At 40.0% G+C, this 23738-nt stretch overlaps 2 protein-coding genes across 5 annotated transcripts in view; one reads left to right on the top strand and one right to left on the bottom strand.

Annotated features, from left to right (window-relative positions):
* LOC126691692 (exocyst complex component EXO70H1-like) overlaps positions 1-23738 on the bottom strand; it is a 197056-nt gene that overhangs the window by 41390 nt on the left and 131928 nt on the right. The window contains exon 1 of one of the 4 annotated variants that reach the window (XM_050386793.1): positions 11066-11609. In XM_050386793.1, the coding sequence (XP_050242750.1) occupies positions 11066-11319 (254 nt within the window). In that variant the 5' untranslated portion in view covers positions 11320-11609. Of the gene's footprint in view, positions 1-9222; positions 11610-23738 lie in introns of those variants that run through there. The other 3 variants (XM_050386792.1, XM_050386791.1, XM_050386790.1) reach the window with 3 other exon arrangements.
* On the top strand, positions 18800-19489 carry LOC126690779 (uncharacterized). Its single transcript, XM_050385907.1, has one exon. The coding sequence runs from the start codon at positions 18800-18802 to the stop codon at positions 19487-19489; it is 690 nt and encodes a 229-aa protein (XP_050241864.1).

Here is a 23738-nt window from a genome sequence, read left to right as displayed (position 1 = left end):
AAGGGTGGAAGGAGAAATTATTGTCGCAAGCGGGCAAAGAAGTTCTATTGAAGGCGGTGGTTCAAGCCATCCCTACGTTTGCAATGAGTTGTTTTCGATTGCCTATTGGGCTTTGCCAAGACATTGAGATGCTCATTCGAAAGTTTTGGTGGGGTCAAAGGGGTGATAGGAGAAAAATTCATTGGAAAAAATGGAAGGTTTTATGTCAACCAAAGAGTGAGGGGGGACTAGGTTTCAAAGATTTATGTAAATTCAATAAAGCCATGTTGGCTAAACAGGTGTGGAGGTTGATTCATGATAAGGAGTCTCTTTTTTACAGAGTGTTCAAGGCAAAGTCTTTTCCAAATTGCTCAATTTTTGAAACTAAGACTTCTACGGGCTCTTTTGCATGGAAAAGTATTTTGTGGTCTAGAGATTTAATTAACAAAGGAGCTTTCTGGAGAATAGGTAGTGGAGAATCTATTCAGATTTATAGAGATGCTTGGCTTCCTAGTCCTGATGGTCGAATCAGCTCTCCTGTTTTGCATCTAACACCAGAATCCACAGTAGTTTCTTTGAATAATTCTGCAACGGGTTGGTGGAATACCAACCTTATTGATTTGTGCTTTTTTCCACCTGAAGCAAGTCTCATCAAGTCTATTCCCCTGTGTTCTACCCCACAACCCGACACTTTGGTTTGGAAAACAGAAAAATCAGGCTGCTATACGGTAAAGTCTAGTTATAAACTCCTTTGCAAGCTCCATAATTTTGAAATGAATTGGCCTCAAGTCTCGGACTCGCAGAAAGGCTCTGGAAAAACATATGGAAGTTGAAGGTGCCCGGCAAGGTCAAGCATTTTCTCTGGAAAGCTTGCACCAATTCGCTGCCCACTAAAGATAACCTTCTGAAGCGAAAAATTCTCCATGAATCGGGTTGTTCTCGCTGTTCTGGGGACTCGGACTCTGTAGTGCACACTTTATGGAGTTGTAGTTGCATCCAAGTTGTTTGGGATTCGGATTTTGGATGGGTGGACAGGAGCTTAATGGCCCCTGTTTCTTTCTCGGAAGTTCTGCAAAAAATCCGAGTCAAATCGTCTTTGTTACCGTTATTTGCAGTTACGGCTTGGTCAATTTGGTATCAAAGGAACAAATCTCACCTCAATGAAAATCCCCTGCCTCTTCGCAATATCGCTGATTTTGCCAAGAACTACCTCTACGAATTCAGGGGGCTGGACAGCCACCATTCCTACAGACGCCGAGCTACTCCTATCAGATGGCAACCTCCTAGTGCAGGTTCAATGAAAACTAACTATGATGGTGCCATGTTTGCGGAATCTAATAAGGCCGAAATTGGGGTAGTAGTCCGCAACAGTGAGGGTCGGGTGTTAGCTGCCCTATCCGAGCAGATCGTGAAACCTCCAGCGGTGGAAATCCTTGAACTCCTCACTGCCCGGCGCGCCATAAGCTTTACTACTGAATCGGGTTATGATCAGTTTGTATGCGAGGGCGATTCTGAGTTTGTGGTAAACTCTTTAAGGTGAACCGGTATGGAGAATTCTCGAGGTGGGCATCTCATCAAGGATATTGTCTACCTATCAAACTCAATTCGGAGTATATCTTTCGCTCACGTACATCGGCAAGGCAATGCGGTCGCTCATGCCTTAGCCCAGCGAGCGAGACAATTTTTTTCTTCTCTAATTTGGTTGGAGTGTGTTCCAACTGATGTTATGTCTTTTGTATTGGATGATTCTCCCTCTATTGCTTAATATATATCAGCAAGTATCCATTTCTCAAAAAAAAAAAAAAATGATATAAGTTTGAGTGTCACGAGGTAGGCCATAAAATCTTGGAAATTTTTAAAGGCTCTAAATGATTCAAATGTATATTGTGGGGCCAGAGAGTTTGTAACCGCAGCCCATTTCACGTTAAGGCCCAAGGCCTGCACTGAGGAGATACAGGGTAGAGGATGCACCATGAGAGTCAAGGACGGTCTAAGGAAATGACTGAGGACGAACTCCTGCTCGGCATGCCATAAATGCCCCTAAAAGGAAGAGTGATCATAGTGCGGAACAGCACGATTAAAAGGCTGCCAAAACTGCAATAAAGCATTCTGCACCTGACAGAGCCATACTCTTCAACTTTTACAACCACCCCCAACCACTTTGGGTATGGGCTGATGGGATAAGTATCAGCCTTGGAAAAGTCGATCCTACACGTGGACGAAGGATAAGAAGTACAGGCTAATATAAAAGGAGGAACAAGCAATCCGGGAGAGAGGCTGAGAAAAATGGCCAAAAACCAGAGCCTCTCAGCCCGTCTCCAGGAGAAAGACTCCTAGAGCGAACACGACTTAATTATGTACGAACACCACGAAAAACCACCGTCTGGTGACCAAGGCCTAGCCTGTCAAACCCACGCTCTATAAATGATATTGTTTTGGCCTTTTTACGTGCGAACCCAATATTATTCTGGGTCATTACAAATTGTGTCCTCACAATTGGCGCCGTCTGTGGGGAAGGCTTGTGTCTTGGCAATGGTGGTGGGTTGATACGATCCTTCACATCATTTTCAGTAGCCGGATATAGTGTTTTAGCGTAAAGTCCCACTAGGGGCTATGTTTCTTCACTAGGGGCTGCACTTTGTAGTGTCAGTAGCACGGATGGTTCTAGGGGCTTGGCTGAGGAGCTAATCCCCTTAAACCAAGGTCCCACGCCATAGCCGAGGGGATAATTCCCCCAACTACTACTTAAATATCAAGTTTTGGACAGAACCAAGGTATTGCATGGTCCTCGGACTCAAACCTATGGGGAAACCAACTACTTAAATATCAAGTTTTGAACAGAACCAAGGTATTGCATGGTCCTCGGACTCAAACTTATGGGGAAACCAACTACTTAAATATCAAGTTTTGGACAGAACCAAGGTATTGCATGGTCCTCGAACTCAAACCTATGGGAAACCAACTACTTAAATATCAAGTTTTGGACAGAACCAAGGTATTGCATGGTCCTTGGACTCAAACCTATGGGGAAACCAACTACTTAAATATCAAGTTTTGGACAGAACCAAGGTATTGCATGGTCCTCAGACTCAAACCTATGGGGAAACCAACTACTTAAATATCAAGTTTTGGCCAGAACCAAGGTATTGCATGGTCCTCGAACTCAAACCTATGGAAATGTTAGCTACTTAAGAAGAATTCTAAGTTGCTCAATCCTCGGATCAAATACCAGAAAAGGTTAAGGCTATGAAAGCTATTAGGAAGATGGTGAAACGCCTTATTACTCAGCAACCTGCAGGGGCTGTTCATTTTTGGGTTATATGTCCTCGGATGAGTACCTCCTACACCGCACCGAGCATTTAGCTGTCATCTCGGCTATTTTTGGGGTATGTATCGTTTTCTTAGATCGGCATTATTGTGCCAAACAACCCTATTAAGTTCATAATAATATCTTTTTCTTAGCAAGGGTTTCGACCCTAAGTATCATTTGTTCAAGTTGGCATTATTGTGCCAAATAGCTCTCATAAGTTCATAATAACGTCTTTTTTCTTGGTAAAGGATTTCGGCCCTAAGTATTGTTTTCTCAGGTTGGCGTTATTATGCCAGACAGCTCTAATAAGCTCATCATAATATCTTTTTCTTTTTTTCTTAGTAAGGATTTCTGCCCTAAGTATCATGTGTTCAAATCGGCATTATTATGCCGGATAGTTTCAATAAGCACAAAGCAAGGACTTTTTATTAACTGGGATTTCGGCCCTAAGTATCATTCATAGTATAAAAATAAAAAAGAAGTCACAGGGTAGTACGTCTATTCACGGCATAACTATTTCAAAAAGAAGAGATAGAATATACGAAATAAAGCAATGATGACTTTTATTAATATAAAGAGGTATTACAGCATACAATGAAGGGCTTAAACAAGCCTATATAGAAAATGAATTACAAAAACAATAAAAAACAAAACAAACAAACGGCCAGAAATCTTTTTAAGATCTGCTTTCAAGTCTTTCCAAATTTTGCCCCAGTAGCACCCATATTGAGAGAAGGACCTTCCTTGGTGGAAGAGGAGAAGAAGAGGAAGAAGGAAAAACACCAGGATGGATCTGGTGATGGGAAAGAAGAAGAAGGGGAGGCAAAAGGAGGCGCCAGTGAAGGAAGAGAGGAAGAAGCAGGGGTACTTTGTCCCTGCGTCAGTCCTGACTCTTAACACGCTGGTGTCCTATTAGCTATGCTCATAAGAGAGCGGTTGGTACTAATAATGGGTGACCCCAGCTCAGTCGCACCAATAGTTTGACGCGATGAGCCCCTGCTTCGGATTTTGGCTAAAGGGAGGATGAGAGGTATCTTGAGTCTCTGCCATCCCTGCCCTGACTGAGCCATTTTAAGCTTCAGAAGAACATAGCATTTCTGGGAAGGGTATGGTCCCTTCATTCTCGCTCCTATCTCGAACGTATCACAATTCAAAGTATAAACTAGCGGATAAAGGAAACTCTGGGGGAGGCTAAGGGTTTCAGACCTTAAAAGGATTAAAAGGTCTCTGTGTAAGAGAAGTAACCTCTTGTCTTTCTTCTTATATGAAGGACGAAACAGGAGGCATTTAATCTATCCAAATTTCCAAGGAAATCTGTAAACGAGAATATACCCGTTCCACTTCCCCACGCCGTCAGTAAACTGTTGAATTTAAATGATCTCGTAAAGGGAAGTCATTAAAGGCGCGTTTTGAATAATGAAACGGCAAGAACGCAGCGTGAATGAATTCAGAGGAATGTCTCGTAGTTCGGTGTGCTTCCTGGATAGATGAAGAGACACTCACATTAATGAAGGGCAAAACTAGGCAGATTGCAATAAAGACGTGACATCACCCAAAACCCTCCTCTCTGAACAAGAGGTTGGACAGTAGGATTTTGAGGGGCTATTATGGGGCCAGAGAGTTTGTAACCCCAGCCCATTTCACGTTAAGGCCCAAGGCCTGTGCCGAGGAGATACAGAGCAGAGGACGCACCATGAGAGTCAAGGACGGTCTAAGGAAATGACCGAGGACGAACTCCTGCTCGGCATGCCATAAATGCCCCTAAAAGGAAGAGTGATCATAGTGCGAAACAGCACGATTAAAAGGCTGCTAGAACTGCAATAAAGCATTCTGCACCTGACAGAGCCATGCTCTTCAACTTTTACAACCACCCCTGACCACTTTGGGTATGGGCTGATGGGACAAGTATCAGCCTTGAAAAAGTCGATCCTACACGTGGACGAAGGATAAGAAGTACAGGCTAATATAAAAGGAGGAACAAGCAATCCGGGAGAGAGGCTGGGAAAAATGGCCAAAAACCAGAGCCTCTCAGCCCGACTCCAGGAGAAAGACTCCTAGAGCGAACACGACTTAATTATGTACGAACACCACGAAAAACCACTATCTGGTGACCAAGGCCTAGCCTTTCAAACCCACGCTCTACAAATGATATTGTTTGGACCTTTTTACGTGAGAACCCAATATTATTCTGGGTCGTTACAAATTGTGTCCTCACATAAATATATGCTTATATCTAGAAAGTGAAAGTGAAAGGGTATATTGACATGACCATTTCCATACAAACCAATTATAACTAGAATCTTCTTTCGGGCCCATATAAGCAGCGGTTGTTATTTGACTCACCATTTTGTTAAGGAGAATTGTCGCTCATTTATTTCAAGGTCAAAAACATTTTCAGACCATTACGCGCCCTTGTGAAACTCGTGACCGCAACTCAATAGCCTATTGTCCTCAACGTTCATGTGTAAGTATAAACGGGGGAAAAAACCATGCAAGTGAAATTGTCTTAAACCCAAAAACAAAAAAAAAGGTTGATAGACAAGTATTCCATTATTATAATATGCCCTTAGGGCACTGGTTAAGAATCCATTTTAAGAAAATTTTAACATCACTTTTATGGGAAATGAAAAAAACTGTCAAAACATTAATTGTTTTTTTTTCTTTTCCCATAAAAACTTTCTTTAACTGAATTTTTAACCAGTACCCTAAGGGCATTCGTTAGCATTTCCCTTATTATTCTATGCATTGTACAAACATAATAAGTTAATAATAAATAATAATAATAATAATAAAAACCTGATCAAAATGATGGTAACAATAATATTAATTGATGACACTGTTGATGGATGGTGAAATCTTACATAGATTACCTACCAACAAAGTAAAAAGTAAAAACAAACTAGAGATTTGTTAAGGATGATTCTAGTAGGGGACTCTTTGGTACATAAGTTAGTAATGAATTTTTCAGGGCAAAGTTTTGCTACAAACTAGTTTGTAATGGCTACAACTCCCACTAAAAAGTTAACACTATTACATATTTTGTAAATCTAACTATTGGATTGCATATTCTTAACATAAATGTCAAATTTCGTGTCAATTCATTGTTATTTACTATTCGATTCATAAGTTTTTTTTTTAATGAATAATTTTGGACTATAAAAACTTGAAATTTAAATATTTAATTGATAATATAACATTGATCTTTGATTTTTAGAAACTTTTTCAAACATGGAGAATGTAAAAAGAAAATGTTTGATTTGTTAAAATTCACATTTAATAAAAAGATATTGAGTTAAGTTGTAACCAAACTTTATCTATAAAGAAATGCAATATTTTTGGAGGTCCTTCTTCCCCTTTTAAATTTTGTTTTTGGGGGGTTGGTTGGGGGGGGGGGGGGGGGAGAGGAGAAAATGAAAATCTCTCTGCCATTGCAACACATACTTCATATTTGACTTTAGGGGTTGTTATGGATACGATCTTGAAATATCAAAGGTAGGGTTCAACATTTCCAATGGGATCAGTCGCATTTCTATGTTAGGAAAGGACATACTTCAAGTTTGATTTTACACGAGGTAGCTAGGGTTGAGGACAGTAATAGAACTATATATATATATATATATATATATATATATATATATATATATATATAAAATTAAAAAAAAATATTTGGCCTCCCTAAAAAATAAAATTGGTCATAAAAGCTAAAGGGATAAAGGGCTCAAGAGTATATATTGGGCCATGGGCCTTGACCGAGGACAGATAAACGATAGTGAAGACGTGAGAATCAGAACTTCATGAGCAATCTATGACTGAGAAGGTTGGGGAAGGTGGGCTGAGGAGGAATCAAGGAAGTTAATCTCGTACCGTACTGGCTAGTAAACCGGTACAAATACCCTCCTTGTTTCGTACCGGAAAAAATACCGGCCGTATCTACGAAATTCGGCTGTTTCAGCCGGTAAATGGATACCGGGCCGAAACATGAAATGCTTACCCTTTTTTTTGTGGTAATTTTGGCAGTTTTTTAAGGGCAAGATGGTGCAAATCTGAGTAAGTTAAGAAAACCCAGTAGAAAGAAAGAGAAAAATGAAAGAAAAATGCACAATAGCTTTGCAAAATGAAGTTAGAATCATCTCTTCTTCAAGACTTCGACTTCATTATTCTTCACATTTTTCTTTTACCATCTTCTTCTTTAAGGACTCAACGACAACCGATTTGCTTCTTCTGTTTTGTAACTTCCGTTCTCTACACTTAGAGCAATTACATCAGCTTGTGCATAAATGTGCAAAATGGAAAAACTAACTACTTTTACACAATTTAAGTAAAAAATCACCTACATCAGTGGGTGTAAAATTGTGTATAAATACACAATTGATACAGTAACCGTGCATATATGCATGGTTTCTATAGCATGTGTATTTATTATTTTATTAATTTCTCGTTCGCTCCTTTTTTTCCTCTCTCTTCTCCGTGCACAACGAACTCACTGGCTTCTCCTCTCCTAATCTTCTTTTTCCTCAAATGCACACAAACACACCCACGCACAAACACATCCACACAGACAAATCAACACACAAATACACAAACACACCCACACACAAATACACAAACACGCCCACACACAAACAAACCCACACGGACAAACCAACAGAGAGACAGATCGGTGCTTGTGGAACGATCGGTGCTTGACTAGAGTTCTTGGGTCTTGATTGGTGCTTGACTGGAGCTCGTGGGTCTTGATCGGTGCTTGACTGGAGTTCGTGGGTCTTAATCGGTGCTTAACTGGAGCTCGTGGTCTTGATCGGTGCTTGACTGGAGCTCGTAGGTCTTGATTGGTGCTTGATCGGAGCTTGACCGAGATGGGTCTTGCCTGATCGGAGCTAGGGAGATCTGACCAAGAGGGAGAGTTGATCTGTGTTGGTATAGAGTTGGGTAGAGAGATGGGTCTTGCTGGACATCAGTGCTTGTTTGGAGATTGGGTCTTGTTTGAGGAGTGAAGCTATCTACGGAGATCTGACCGGGTATAGAGATGGATGGAGATGGGTACAGAGATGAGTTACATGAGTACAGAGAGAGAGCAACAAATCAAAAAATATGGGTAGAGAGAGAGAGAGAGAGAGAGAGAAAGCGCGTATGTGTAAAGGGGGTAGTTGAGAGAAATAATAAAAAAATTGAGAAGAATGAATATTTTATTGAAATATTTTGTAAAATAGATAAACTGATATGAATGTTTTGTAAATGTGATGGTGTAAAATAGAAAAAGTAGATTTTAAGTGTAAAATAGACGGAATCTTATGTACAATCTGATGTTATTGCTCTAACCATGCATATATACACAGTTACTGTTCACCGTGTAAATAATTTTTTTATTCTTTTTTCTCTCTCCTCTCTTCACCTCACTCTCTTTTCCTTTCTCTCTCCTTTCACAGTGACTGTTCACAATGTTAAAAAATGAATATTTTATTTGATTAAATGTGTATAATAGACAAACTGATGTGGGTGTTTTGTAAAAATAGATGTGTAAAATAGAAAAAATAGGTTTTAAATGTGCAAAATGGAAAAACTTTTGCACATACTGATGTAGATGCTACCTGTTTAGTGACTGAGTTCAAACTCACATTTTCACATTTTAAACAATATTATACATTTCCACACACTTTTTCACCCATACGCATTTTAAAAAATTTCAAACAATCATTCTCAAACTACTCTACCAAACACCGCCTAAATGAGATATGGAAAATCCGAAATAACACTTTCCTAAAAAAACGCAGGTATAAAAAATTGAAAAGGGATATAAGCATATAACGATGTTAGACAAAAGTACGAAACATAGCAAAAAAAGTCATAGTATAAACTGATTATTCAAACAGTACTTTTACACAAAAGGAAAAATTATGAATAACATGTACATCTTTATATATAATCAGGAAAAATAAGTCAAAATCTGGATGTCAAAGCAAAAAATCGCCAACTAAGCACAAAAACTGTTTGATATGGTCGTTTAAACAATAATTTTCAATATTTAAATAATAATAATACATTTAACATGTATTTTCACAGTTCAACAACAATACTTAACCATTACTACCGAACAGCCCTTTACCTCTAGACCACGAATGTCGTTCATGAGACGAGGAATTTGCAGAGGAAACACTAGTACTAGTACTCCCTGAGTTATTGTTGTTCCCAAAGAACAGGTCCGACAGGTAATTCCCCACATCCTCAGCGGCAAATCTGACAATTAACCCAACATTTCGCTCTCCAACAACATTAGACCTGTGAGCGTCGTAGAATTCCCGATAACTTGGGACAATCTTTCTCGCTAATGAGACTTTCATTTCGTCTCGGAGTTTCGGGTCCGATACGACAAACGAGCTCTGTTTCCTACAAGTTTCGTCGAAGCTCGAATTGAATTTTCTGAAAATTTCCTTTGCCTGAGCTGGAGTAATCGTGGCCGTTGGATTTTCCGGCAGCGTTGCAATCACTGGGCCCCACGCTAATCTCTCGTAATTCGCGGCGAATAGTTTCACTTTCTCTTCGTGCTTTGCGATCCAATCCTGGCCGAGAAGGTACTTCAAGTTCGAGGTTTGGACTTTGGAGACAACGTGGTTAAGGTTGTTGGCTAAGAATATGTTCGAGAGACAAACGTCTTTGTGATGTTCAACTTTGCCGTCGAGTTTGCAGAGGAGTACGAGGATTAACCAAGCCATGCGCATGGAAATCGCCGGTGCCGGAGAGTCATCGGTGGATGGACTTTCGAAGTAAGATTCCGGTAACGATGATCTCGGCGGCGGAGGCCAGTCGGCGAAAATGTCTGCGAGGATGTTACTGTAATCGGCGAGGAGAGAGAGGTACTTCATGGTGGTGAGAGTCAGAGTGTGAACACCGCCGCCACCGTGGATTTTCGACTTCGACGAGTCCTTCTGCATTGTTGACTCGAACTCCGATAGCGTTGAGCGGACCGTGTCGCTGAGTTTGTTCAGCGAGTTGAGAGCTTGAGCTCGAACGGTGACGGTTGATTCGAATGAGAAGATGGAATCGATTTCGATCCAGTTGGTTGAAATCGCTGTGTACATGTCGAGCACACGGAAAATTTTCTCAGGATGAGATTTCTTGCTCTTAGCTACGAGTTCGGGGAATCCGAAGAGAAGAGTAGCTCCTTCTTTGGAAATCTCAGTGAAACAAGATTCTCTGATCGAGTCTGAGGAAGCGAAAACATGGTCGCAGAGGATTCTCTCTCCGTTGAAAAGAGTTGTCATCGAAACTTTCACTGCTTCCAACCAATCCTTGATTCTGCGATCGAGAACTTCCCAGTCCATCTTATTGATTTGTGAGAAGCTAATTTTTTCAACACCAAGTCGATAAATGCCTTCGTCGATAATCGATTTTCTGATAATTTTGTATATACTGATACACTCTTTGGCGTAACCAGAAGAGATCATACACTCAGCTATGGATCTCAAGTCAGTCATAACTATGGAAGAAACTTCTTCGACTTCATCGATTGAATCGCCTACGTTGCGCACTTCATCATCGTGTGAGACTGAGCCATCATCGTCGAAATCAGAAATGCTTGATCGAGCGGAGGCGCGTGAGGATCGAGCGGAGACTGATTCGGGGTCCAAGTGAGCTCGATTCATGGAAAGGATTTGATAGAACTCCTTCTGGAGTCTCTTCATGGCTATCTGCATAAGGTTCTGTGCGTGCACGAGCTTCTCCGAGGTTGGATTCTCGGTGACCAAGGCGTGCATGGATTTCTGAAGATCGTTCACGCACCTGATGAATTGCATGGCTTCACTTTTGCTCTCGTGGAACAAAGATGTGACTTTGGCATAAGTAGAGGTTTCTGGGTTCCACTTGTTTATCAAAACCGTGGCCGCTTCGATGCTCTGCTGGATCAATGACTCCGAAAAGTTGCGTCGAGGAGTACCAGTTGAAATTGAGTTTCTTGCAGGTGAAGAATATCCAGACATAGAGAAAGATGAAGTTTTGGAGTTGAAGCAAATACTCCTCATTCCTTTTCTAGGCATTTTTAAGATCTTGGAGTGAATATGAGTGATTGTTTGTGTGTGGGTGTGATGGGTGTGATAGATAAATACTTGAGCTCTGTGATGGTGTGTGAGGAAAGGTATATCACCGTATCAGAGCTAAAGATTTATTTCTAGTTCTTAGAGTCTTTGTTTATGGTAAATTGTGAGTTGGAACATTGTTGTGGGGGTATATATAGACAAACGAACAACGCCGTTACTTGGCCGAAACTCAAAAAAAAGAAAAGAAAAGAAAGAAAGAAATGAACGCCGCCATTATTGCTTAAAGAAATATTGTAACGTGTATACTGTATAGGCCTTAGGGAAGAACGTGGGATATTGACTGCACGTAAATTGACTCTTTCACGTTCCACGCGTTCAGTTGTATACGGAACTCTCGGTAGAGAATAATACTCATTTTTTTCATATTTTTTGTAGGGTTTTTTCATTAAATTTAGGTTAAAATGTAAAATTACTCGAAAAGTGAAATCTGAAAAAATTTAAAGGGACAATTTTGTATTTTACCCTTAAATTTATAGTGAAATTCACCATAAATGTAAGGAAAATGAACATAATTTTTCCGCGAAATATCTAATAATTTTCCGTCTTATATTGTGTGTCTCTCAGAGAAGCTGGGAGCCTAGGACTTTGAAATTTGATAAAAGTAAAACCTAAGGAAATATCAAAATAATAAGCGGTGGAAATATTTTTGTATAAAATTGACGAGAGAAAATAGATTTGTCCATGTGTAACAACACTCAACTGTTCCATTTTGTAGTGATACATATTAAAAATAAAATAAAATAATTCTAAATTGGGTATATTATAAAAATAATAATACTAATTATTTCTGGTCTGGGTTTATTTGAATCAACTTTCAAGTCAAATAAATATCATTTCTAAAATAAATAAAAACTATCAAGTCAAAAGGGATAAATTGAACCCTTCAAAAGAGGATAAATTGACATAAATATCAATGGGGATATAAATCTCTTGATAACTTATCCTTTCGTGCGCTTGATAGTTTTGAAAGATTATTGCATGTGATTTGAAGATCTTGACTAGATTTTTGTAATTTACATACATTCTTTATTTATTTTTTCTCTAAATCCCACCTTAAACAATTTTTTTTAGTAATCTATATATACATAAAGAAATTTGTGTTTTACTACATGAAAAAATAGGTTTATGGTAAACAATTTTTTTTAGTAATCTAGTTCTTAGTGTCTTTGTTTATGGTAAATTGTGAGTTGGAACATTGTTGTGGGGGTATATATAGACAAACGAACAACGCCGTCGCTTGGCCGATAGTAAAAAAAAATAAATAAAAAAAGAAAGAAAGAAACGTGTATACCGTATAGGCCTTAGAGAAGAACGTGGGGTGTTGACTTTTTAAACTGTACAAGGAGTCACGTAAATTGAGTAATTGACTCTTACAGGTTCCACGCGTACAGTTGTATTTGTGTGTCTCTCAGAGAAGCTGGGACTTTGAAATTTGCTAAAAGTAAAAAGATATTAAATTCTACAAAGATATTAATATGTGAATACCGTATTAATGTTACATTATAAACCATTTTATAATATTTTTATAAATTACTGATATAGTTTTAACATTTTCCAAATAGTTATTGTCATTAAAAATGTAATGTTACGGATAAGCCCATATTAGAACTAGTAAGAATTTACCACGTCATCAGTTTGTAAAAATATTGTAAAATAATTTGTGTCCATAGTATTACTCTTGATGTATACTTGTATTTGATATTTGTTTCATTGTTTATTTTTTTAGCACCTCGTCAGCACTTATATAATAGGAGGAAATAGTAAGTATTTCTGAAATATTTTTTAATGCGCGGGTTGACCAGATTCCTCAAAAAAAGAAAAAAAAAAAGGTTGACCAGATTCACGTACGTAAGCATAAAAATCATGGACAGCGCCTAGCAAAGAGGAAAAAACTAAACTAGAGAATCAGGCATGACGCAAACACAATAATATCATGGCCCTCGCTCTTTCCGAAGTAATTTTCGAGACAAATCATAATCAAGGTGTTGTAAACAAAATAAAGTACAATACTTGTTTCGCACGCGGTACACTGTGGTTCAACTAAAAGTCTAATTTTGTTTCTGTCTTTGCTTGTCGACTAATTCTTTTTCTTATTTAAAATTGCAACATTTCTCATGATTATTACCTTGTAATGTTTATGATAAAAACACAAAAAATTCTAATTAAGGGAAAATTTAACGAATGCTTTGAGGACATTGTCATTGAAAATATTTTTAGAAAATTTTTATGAGAAAAGTTTTTATTTTTAATTTAATTTTTTTGATGCATTTTTATATTTCTTATTCTGAGCGAGTGTATTTTTATAAATAGAAGATGCATTCTTCCGGGAAAATGTCAAAATGGTCCTTGACCACGCAACATCCAAGAGAAAATATGACCACAAATTTCATTTCTCTGTCAAGAGATTTCTATCTAGGCATGTAGGTAAACCAGGTAATCCTCAGGCTCTTAGGCTTGTGAAAGATTTTAGGCTTGTAAGTTAATTTCCCTTGTACTTGCGGTCTTCTAAAGTCCTATTAATCCTTAGGCTCTTAGGCTTGTGGAAGATTTTAGGCTTGTAAGATAATTTCCCTCGTACTTGCGGTCTTCTTAAGTCCTATTAATTTAGGCATTGCTGAACCCATATCCTCTCTCAGAGTGACTATGCATGTATCACCTAGAGTTGCAAAAAAACTGGTTTACACTCAAAACAGTTTTGCAAGCTAGTCACTTCCTAAACATTATGACATAATTTTGAATGCATATAAGTTAGTAGGGGTTTAAAGTAGCTTTAAAGTGATAAGTGCAAAAGGGATAAAAAAAAAAAAATGTTAAATCTAATGTAACCAAAGGAGCAGAGGCATATTGAGACACGTATGAGGATGTTGTTCTACTAGAATGGATGATGCTATAAATTGAAACGAGAGATGTGTAGTTGTCCCATACCCACTATGTACAAGTGGGAAATTATAGAAATATTGGGTTAGACCCAGGGACAGAACCACCCCTTGGACTAGGGGGACAATGGCCCCCTAATTTTTTTTAAAATATATATATATATATATATATATATATATATATATATATATATGTGTGCCAATTTTAGCAATTTTGTTCTATAAATTTACATTTTCTTTCCTTTTAACAATATCATTGATTTTTTTAAGAGTAATGCAATACTCAAACTTTTTTATAACATTTTTACAAACTGTTTTGGTAGCAAATTCTTATTAGTTCACATATGAGCACACCGCTCACATCATTTTTACTATGATGTTGTAAGGCAATGGTATAACAACTAATAAAATATCTCTTTCCCTTCTCATCAATATCAAGGGGGTGGGTTCCTCTTTACTGTTGTAAGGACTCAATTTGTAACGATCCCCAAACTCGTATTGGATTCGAACGCTGAAGGCCCAAATAATAAATTTGTAGAGCATGGATATAAAAGAATTAGATTAACTTCAAAAGAAAAACGATTAAACTTAACATTTCTTAGATGGATTAACACAAATATTACAATCAATTTCTTCTTTAATCAAGCTAAGTTTTCCTCTAAGCGTCCCTTGTTTAGAAGTTCCAATCCCCTCTCTCAATGCATTCTTCTACGTTATATACTATCCCGTTGGTATCATCTTTACCACATATGTGTAGGTTGGATTCGGGGAATCCCTTCCTGTCCCATCCAACCATTCTTGGATCCTTTAATCAGCAGCTGTAAGGCTGCTTCATCACTGTTCAGACATCACCTCCACATTAATGCGGCCAGAGAGTTGGTTGAGAGGCAATTAATGTAGAGGCAGTAGTTATTTAAGATATTTGTTTACCTTTTCTTTCTTACCCTTGGTCCCATGTCCCACTTTTAGTGGTAATGTAGCTTTAAAGTGTGTTTGTAACAATATGGCGTTCAGGTCGTCCTCGGACACATATTGCCGAGAAGGATTTTTTCCTCGGACGAATACTAAACTCACCTAACGTGATATCTACTCTTATTTTCATTTGGTTACTCTTATAACTTGATATGGGCCTTCTCGGAAAGTTTTACGTTCTCGAATGGGCCACAGGCCCAGTTAACACGGTTTTAATAATTATTGATTAACCGGCCCCCACAACTGTTATTAAGGATATCCCCCCCCCCCCCCGCCCCCAATTTTTATTAAATAAAACCATAGATGCACAGGATCACAGTTATGCAGTCAAAGGGATTGCAAATCACTGTGATTCCTTCGCTTGTTCGAACCTAAGCTAATGCTATGTTTGTTTCATTGAAAAACCTTTTGTAAAAATAGTTTTTATTTTTTTTATTTTTTAGTGTTTGGTAGCACAAAAAAAAAAAAAGGGTTAACCACAATTTTTAGTCAACAAAAAACCATAATAAAAATAAGGTTTACTTTCTATAGGTTGTTTTTCAAAAACTAATTTTGGAAAACAATCTCTCTCACATGTTGCATCTCCTATTGCCAAGAGTTCCATCTCTTGGCTACATATATACTTCTTGGTTATCAATCTCTCTCTTACAATATCTAAGATCCTAAGCTCATTTAACAGTAATTCTTCCTTACTAAGATAAATATCTCCCTTATTAAGAGCATCCACTTGCCGTTGATTTTCACCTTCTACCCCAAGATTTGTGAATCAAAGGTAAAGAAATTTAAACATAGACGCAAATAATCATTTTCAAAATGGCTTCACATATAAAATAATCAATACGTAAATACCAAATAAGAATATGTCCATGAGAAAGAAAATCTAAAACTCAAGAACGTTGAGAATAGGCACTTGTGCAAGGTTAGGTAAATTAATTAGGAGAGAGAAAGAAAGTAGAAAAGAAAATAATATAAGGATCATGCTAATGAGTGCCCTTAAGGCAATGGTTAATAATCCATTTTAGGAAATTTTTTATCACTTTTATGGGAAATGAAAAAAGCTGTTAAAACATTAATTGTTTTTTTTTTTTTCTCATAAAAAATTTCTTTAAATAAATTGTTAACCTGTGCCTTGAGGATATCTGTTAGCATTTTCCATAATTATAATACTCTCTAAAATTAATTAGATAGGTTAGCTAATTTGGATAACAATTAATTTTAAAGATGACATTAATTAAAGTAATTTTCTAATAATTATATATTTTTTAAATCTACAGTTTAAAAAATGTATAACTTTTATAAAGTTATACCAGATATAATTTGAACCTATATCATATATATATATATATATATATATATATATATATATATATATATAAAAGTTTCCCTTTCGATCCAAGAACCATGCATATTGTACGAAGGAAGGGAGGACTTATTGATTGACTATATTTTAGGGCAGATTATTGTTCAGTCAAGTAGTTTACACTTTACACACGTTTAATGGGTCTGGCTCCCCTGCCGTTTAAACCCTCCATTTTTCTCCAGTTTTTATTTTGATGAATGACACCTGGCAAGAAAATGATCCAACGGCTAAAAAATAAAAGCAAGTCAATCCCATCTTCTTTACCGCTTTATTTCCCTTTTTTTTCTGCAACATCTCCTACAGTATGAGAGAAGCCCCTCAAAGCGCACCAACGTCACAAATTCTAATGAGCTTCTTTTCAACCAGCTAGTGTAAGTGTTCATTTATGTTTTCCTCTTTTGAGAGACCCAAAAAAGAATTCTGCTATGAAAAGGCTTTATTGTTTCCTGCTAAGTGCTAAATTGAAATCAATCTCTCCAAGATCCATTTCTTTGTTTTCTTCCTTCTTCTCATTGTAAGCATTAGAACACAGAGGCCCTTTATAGAATTATATATATATATATATATATATATATATATATTTATTTAAATTGAAAGTAGTGGGCTTTTGGGATTTGCAGAGTAGTGACTGGCAGGTCGAGGTCAACGGGGTTGGCTCTTGGCATTGAGTTTCACTTTCATTGTGCCGTTACCACCTTATAGTTACCAACTTTTCTTCATCTTCTCTCTCTCTCTCAGTGTGTGCAATGAGATTTGGAAATTCTCATTTATGGCATTGGTGACCTTAAATTGCACAATTGATTCAGTCTATTCGTGATTATTTTTTGGAGACGTGCTGGTACAGACTTTGTGATGGGATACACTCGTAGACTTTTCTCATGCTCCGGCGGTGATGCTGCGAGAAGAGGACTTGCCTTTTTAAAACTATTGGGTTCCTCTCATACTTTTTTTTTTTAAATTGATACGTACGCTTAATTGAAACTCTGTACCTCTGTTCATATTTTAATTTTGCTGACTCAATCCAGAACCAAATTTAAAAAAATTGATACTGTGGGGACCGGCCCAGAATAATAAGTTGACTGGGCCCTGGGCCCGTCCGAGGACCAGTCTATCCGAGGAGATATCGTGGCCTAGAATCCTTATTTAGGCCCACTGGGGCAAAGAGAACATGTCCGAGGAGGAATTCCTCCTCGGACACTGCAAAATCCAGATCAAAGGTGCGTCTCAGCCACTGTAGTCCATTCCCCGAATACGCAAAAAGGAAGGAAACCCAAAATATCTTAGCAAAGGCTGCCACCACCACATTAAATGCATCACAACTACTCTTCTGGCCGCATTAATAAAGAGAAGACCCATGAACAGTACTACCTTGGCCACTGCAACTCACAAAGAATTGATAAGGGTATCTAATGGGACATGTGCTCAAGTGAGGGTTTGAATGATCAACAAGTGTAAAGTCCAGATAATAGGAGAGGGCCTATATAATATGTAAGAGTCCCCCAAGAGAGAGGGACGAAAAAGAGAGGAGGGAATGAACACAGGAGAGAAATCTTACTGTATGAATACATGTCTATGAATAAAGTTTGGAGCCTGATCACTTGAGAGGGATCTCTCTTCACGTCCATCTTTTTCGTTCTTGTTTCTGTATTTCCTTAACTCATGCAGCAAACCGTTTAAGTTAATTGAAACCAAGTTCTTTAGCCTATACTTTACAAAAAATTCATTGTGTGAGACTTCTTGGGCCAAGAATTGACCGACAAGGATTGGACCATTAAAATTGTGCCCCTACAATTAGCGCCGTCTGTGGGAAAAACTAAAGTGTCAGTAAGCACAACGGTTGAGCATGGCAGGGCTAGGTCCACACCTCGAGAATCCTCACCAGGCTAACCCTTAACAGACAGAACCCATTGAGTCTCAGCAGCAAAATGATCCTGCCAACCCAGGCAACAGAAGGAATCATGAGGGGAGCGTACATACTACCCAGACAAGCCAAAGTCATACCAAAATAGGTAGTCACGTATCCCAAAGGCGAAACAATCATCAGCCCATGCAGCGAGAGATAGATGACCTGAAAAGAAAGTTGCAACGTGCGCAGCGAAAGCAATCTCCCTCTAGCTCAGACGCATCCTCTAACGAGGAGGACATTAGTTATTGACGGAGGTCGAGAACACCCCCAAGTGAGACCTTTTCTTACGAAAAGGAGTCTCACCCTATGCGAAAGCATGAGAGCCCATCCAGCAAGGGTTTGGGAAATGACGCTATGAACAAGGCATTAGATCAGATCTTCAGATCACCTTTCGCACACAGAATCGAAGGGGCTAAGTTACCTCGAAACTTTAATCAACCAACGTTTGCCATCTACAATGGCCGAGCAGACCCGGTGGAGCACGTAAGCCAGTTTAACCAAAGAATGGCCATCCACTCCCAAAATGAGGCTCTGATGTGTAAAGTCTTCCCGTCGAGCTTGGGGCCAATGGCGATGAGATGGTTCAACAGCCTAGAGGCAAATTCCATAGGCTCCTATAGGCAGCTCACTCAGGCTTTTTGTTCTCGCTTTATTACGAATAGTAGGGTCCCTCGACCCTTAAGTTCGTTATTGTCTTTATCCATGCGCGAAGGAGAAACCCTAAAGACGTACTCGGATAGATATTGGGAGATGTATAACGAGCTAGATGAGAACCACGATAACGTTGCTATCAGTACGTTCAAAAGCGGTCTCCCTACCGAGCATGGCTTAAGAAAATCTCTCACTGGTAAACCCGTTACCAACGTTCATCAGCTAATGGATAGGATTGACAAGTACAAAAGAGTAGAAGAAGATCAGCTACAAGGAAAGGGAAATGAGAAGATCGTTCCCCCCAAAGGGAATGATTTCAGGTCGGAACGATATAACCATAACTAGCCAAGGAGAAATTTTTCAAGACAGGCTGGACAAAATAACATGCAAACGGTTAATGCTGTGTTCAGAGAGCCAGTACAACAAGTTTTAGAGAAAGTCAAGAATGAACCCTTCTTCAGATGGCTGGGAAAAATGGCTGGGGACCCTTCGAAACGTAACCAGAACCTGTATTGCCACTATCATCAGGACCATGAACATACCACTGAGGATTGTAGGAATCTATGGAATCACCTAGATCAGTTGGTCCGAGAAGGAAAGTTACGTCACCTTTTACACCCCTCAAGCAGTCATCTGGGCCAGGTAATGCAAGAGCCTCGAAAAGATGTATCCTTAAGACCCCCCACAGGAACGATCCATGTCATCCTCGCCACTCCAGGAAGAACCAGGTCATTTCCTTCCAGGGTGCTGTCTGTGGCTCGGCTCTCTGCCGAGGACAGGGAAAGAGGATTTAAAAGGTCTAAAAAGGGAAGCTCTTTGATATTAGGATTCTCGGACGAGGATAAGAAGGGAACTATCCAACCTCACGACGATGCCTTAGTAGTTACGCTGAGAATCGGAGGCTTCGATATGAGAAGGGTACTGGTAGACCCGGGTAGCGCAGTAGAAGTAATGTACCTTGATCTATACAAGGGGCTGAACCTGAGGCCGGAGGATTTGATGGCTTATGACTCTCCCCTTATCAACTTCGAAGGGATGACTGTTACGCCAAAAGGGCAGATCAGACTACCCATACAAACTGGGTCAGAGGTGGTGGAGGTGAACTTTATCGTAGTCGATGCCTACTCACCCTACACAGCGATAGTAGCCAGGCCATGAATTCATGCCCTAGAAACTGTATCTTCCACGCTTCACCAAAAGGTAAAATACCCGTCCAGAGGCCAAGTAGAAGAGATTCGTGGAAATCAGGCCATGGCCAGGCAGTGTATGGTGGCCGCCATCTCACGTCGGTCCAATGCCGAGTCCTCGGCCTCTGAGAACTTATAGCAACCAGTCACCTCAGCGGGGCAAGTCAATGAGCCAGCTGAGGAGATAAGGTGTAAAAGTTTAGAAAAGTTTATCGTTGACAATGACCCGGAGACATTTTTCCAGGTCGGCTCCGAGTTGCCTCCTTAAGAAAAAGAGGATCTGGTTGGGTTTCTAAGAAGAAACGTCGATGTGTTTGCATGGGACGCTTACGATGCCCCGGGGATTGACCCTAGCCTTATTTGTCACCACTTGAATGTTAACTCATCTTCCATTCCAAAGAAGCAACCACCCCGACGTCCCTCAAAGGAACATGCCAGTGTCGTTAGAGACAAAGTGACAAAACTGAAAAAGGCAGGGGCTATCAAAGAAGTCTTTTACCCCGAATAGCTGGCAAATACGGTGGTGGTAAGAAAGAAAACGGGGAAGTGGCGAGTCTGCGTAGACTTCACAAACTTGAACAAGACATGCCTGAAAGACCCGTTCCCGTTACCTCGAATAGACCGACTGGTAGACGCGACTGAAGGCCATCCTCGAATGAGCTTCCTGGATGCCTTCTAGGGCTATCATCAGATACCTCTGGCATTAGAGGATCAAGAGAAAACGGCGTTCATGACACCTGTCGGAAACTACCACTATAAGGTGATGCCTTTCGGACTAAAGAACGCAAGGTCAATGTACCAAAGGATGATGACCAGAATGTTTGAACCGTAACTAGGCAAAGTTATTGAAGTCTACATAGACGATATGGTGGTGAAAAGCAAGGTGGTGTCCGAGCACGAAAAAGACCTAGAGATCATTTTTGACACCTTAAGGGAGCACAAGTTGTGGCTCAATGCTTCCAAGTGTTCATTCGGGGTCGGATCTGGGAAATTCCTAGGCTATATGGTAACCCACAGAAGGATAAAGGTAAGCCCAGATCAAATCAAAGCGATTAATAGCCTACAAGCTCCTCGGAATCCGAAAGAAGTGCAAAAACTCACTGGCATGGTTGTGGCATTGAACCGATTCATATCACGATCTGCAGACCGATGCCGACCTTTCTACCTATTAATGAATAAGTGGAAAGGGTTTGAGTTGTCAGAAGATTGTGTCCTGGCCTTCCAGCAACTCAAAGAATACTTGTCGTGACCACCCATTATGTTTAGCCCTGAGGTAGACGAGGTACTGTTTGCATACATAGCGGTAGCCCTTCATGCTATAAGCCTGGTACTGTTATGGAATGATAATGGAGTTCAGCAACCAGTGTATTACGTGAGTAAATCGTTACATGAGGTTGAAGTGCGTTACTTACCACTGGAGAAGGCAATTCTAGCAGTGGTGCACGCCACGTGAAAACTCCCTCATTACTTTCAGGCACACACGGTCATCATTCTAACCCAGTTTCCCCTTCGATCGGTTCTTCAAAGCGCCGACTACACGGGAAGGATCACCATGTGGAGTGCACTTTTGGGGGCCTTTGATATCAAATATATGCCTAGGTCCTCTGTCAAGGGTCAAGTCCTTGCGGACTTAGTCGCAGAATTCGCTGAACCCTCTGTAGAAACAATAACCGTGAAGGAAGGCATGGATGGAAAATCGGTTGGCACAATCTCAACATGGGAGACCTTGCACTGGAAAGTCTACGTGGATGGCGCGGCCAACCAAAGAGGATCTGGAATTAGGCTAGTTCTAATATCGCCCGAAGGTATTGCCATTGAAAAATCGCTAAGGCTCGGGTTCTCGACCACGAACAACGAGGTCGAGTATGAAGCCTTACTTCAAGGAATGATGATGGTTCAAAAATTGGATGGAAGGGCAATGGAAGCGTTCTCGGACTCCAAATTGGTCGTTGGTCAAGTGATGGGTGAGTTAGAAGCTAGAGATGCTAGAATGCAAGAGTATCTCGGACGAGTCAAACGCCTGCAGTCAGACTTTGAATCCTTCAATCTGACACATGTTTCCAGAAGTGGGAACACACATGCAGATTCGCTGGCCACTCTTGCCACGTCTTCAGCGCATGATCTATCGCGAATGATCCTTGTTGAGGATCTAGTCCAAGCGAGTTCAATTAGAAGAGACCCAACTCAGGTCCATTAGGTTAGAAAGAGTCCAAGTTGGATGGATCCTATAATGAACTTCCTCAAAGATGATACATTACCAGAGGGAAAACTAGAGGCCAAGAAGATACGAAGGAATGCTCCTCGGTTTTGGTTGTCGGAAGACCACAAGCTATATTGGCGTTCCTATTCTGGACCGTACCTATTGTGTATACACCCAGAGGGGTCCGAGTCCCTACTTAAAGAGCTACACGAGGGAATTTGTGGGAGTCACATAGGAGGAAGATCGTTGGCGCACAGGGCACTCACCCAGGGATATTGGTGGCCGAATATGCAGAGAGATGCCCAAGAATATACAAAGAAGTGTGATCAATGCCAGAGATTCGCCCCAAATATCCACCAACCTGGAGGAATCCTTAACCCCCTCTCCAGCCCTTGGCCGTTTACTCAATGGGGTCTTGATATTGTCGGTCCTTTCCCTAAAGCAACAGGGAATAAGCGATACATAATAGTCGGCACCGACTATTTCACCAAGTGGGTAGAGGCTGAACCTTTGGCCAACATCAAGGACGTGGATGCCAAGAAATTCATTTGGAAAAACATTATTATGCGCTTTGGAACTCCTCACACCCTCATCTCGGACAACGGTCTTCAATTTGATAGTAAGAACTTCAGGGAATACTGCAACGAATTTGGCATCACCAATCGATATTCCACTCCTGCCTACCTCCAAGGAAATGGGCAAGCCGAGGCCGTGAACAAAGTCATAGTAAGCGGTCTGAAAAAAAGATTGGATGATGCAAAGGGGAGATGTGTGGAAGAGCTCCCGCATGTTTTATGGACCTATCGAATGACGCTGCGATGGTCAACGGGCGAAACTCCCTTTTCAATGACTTATGGGGCCGAAGCTGTACTCCCAATCGAGAACAGCTTCCCCACATTGAGGTCTAGCACTTTTACCCCAGAAAACAATGACGAGTTATTGGGGAGAAGTCTAGACTTAGCTGAGGAAAAAAGGGAAAAAGCGATGATCCATATGGCCTATTATCATCAGAAGCTAAAGCGGGGATATGACGCTAATGTAAAGCTGCGACATTTAAGTCCAGGCGACCTCGTAATGAGGAAGATTCTCGGCAGCGCTAAGAACCCTTCCTAGGGCAAGCTGGGACCCAACTGGGAGGGACCATATCGCATCGCATCTGTGGCCGGAACAGGTGCTTATTACCTAGAAGACTTAGATGAAAAAACTG

The sequence above is a fragment of the Quercus robur genome, chromosome 7 (genome assembly GCF_932294415.1).
Source record: "Quercus robur chromosome 7, dhQueRobu3.1, whole genome shotgun sequence".
NCBI lineage: Eukaryota > Viridiplantae > Streptophyta > Magnoliopsida > Fagales > Fagaceae > Quercus > Quercus robur.
The sequence above is the reverse complement of the archived record's forward strand: the minus strand, read 5'-3'. Positions and strand labels throughout refer to the sequence as shown.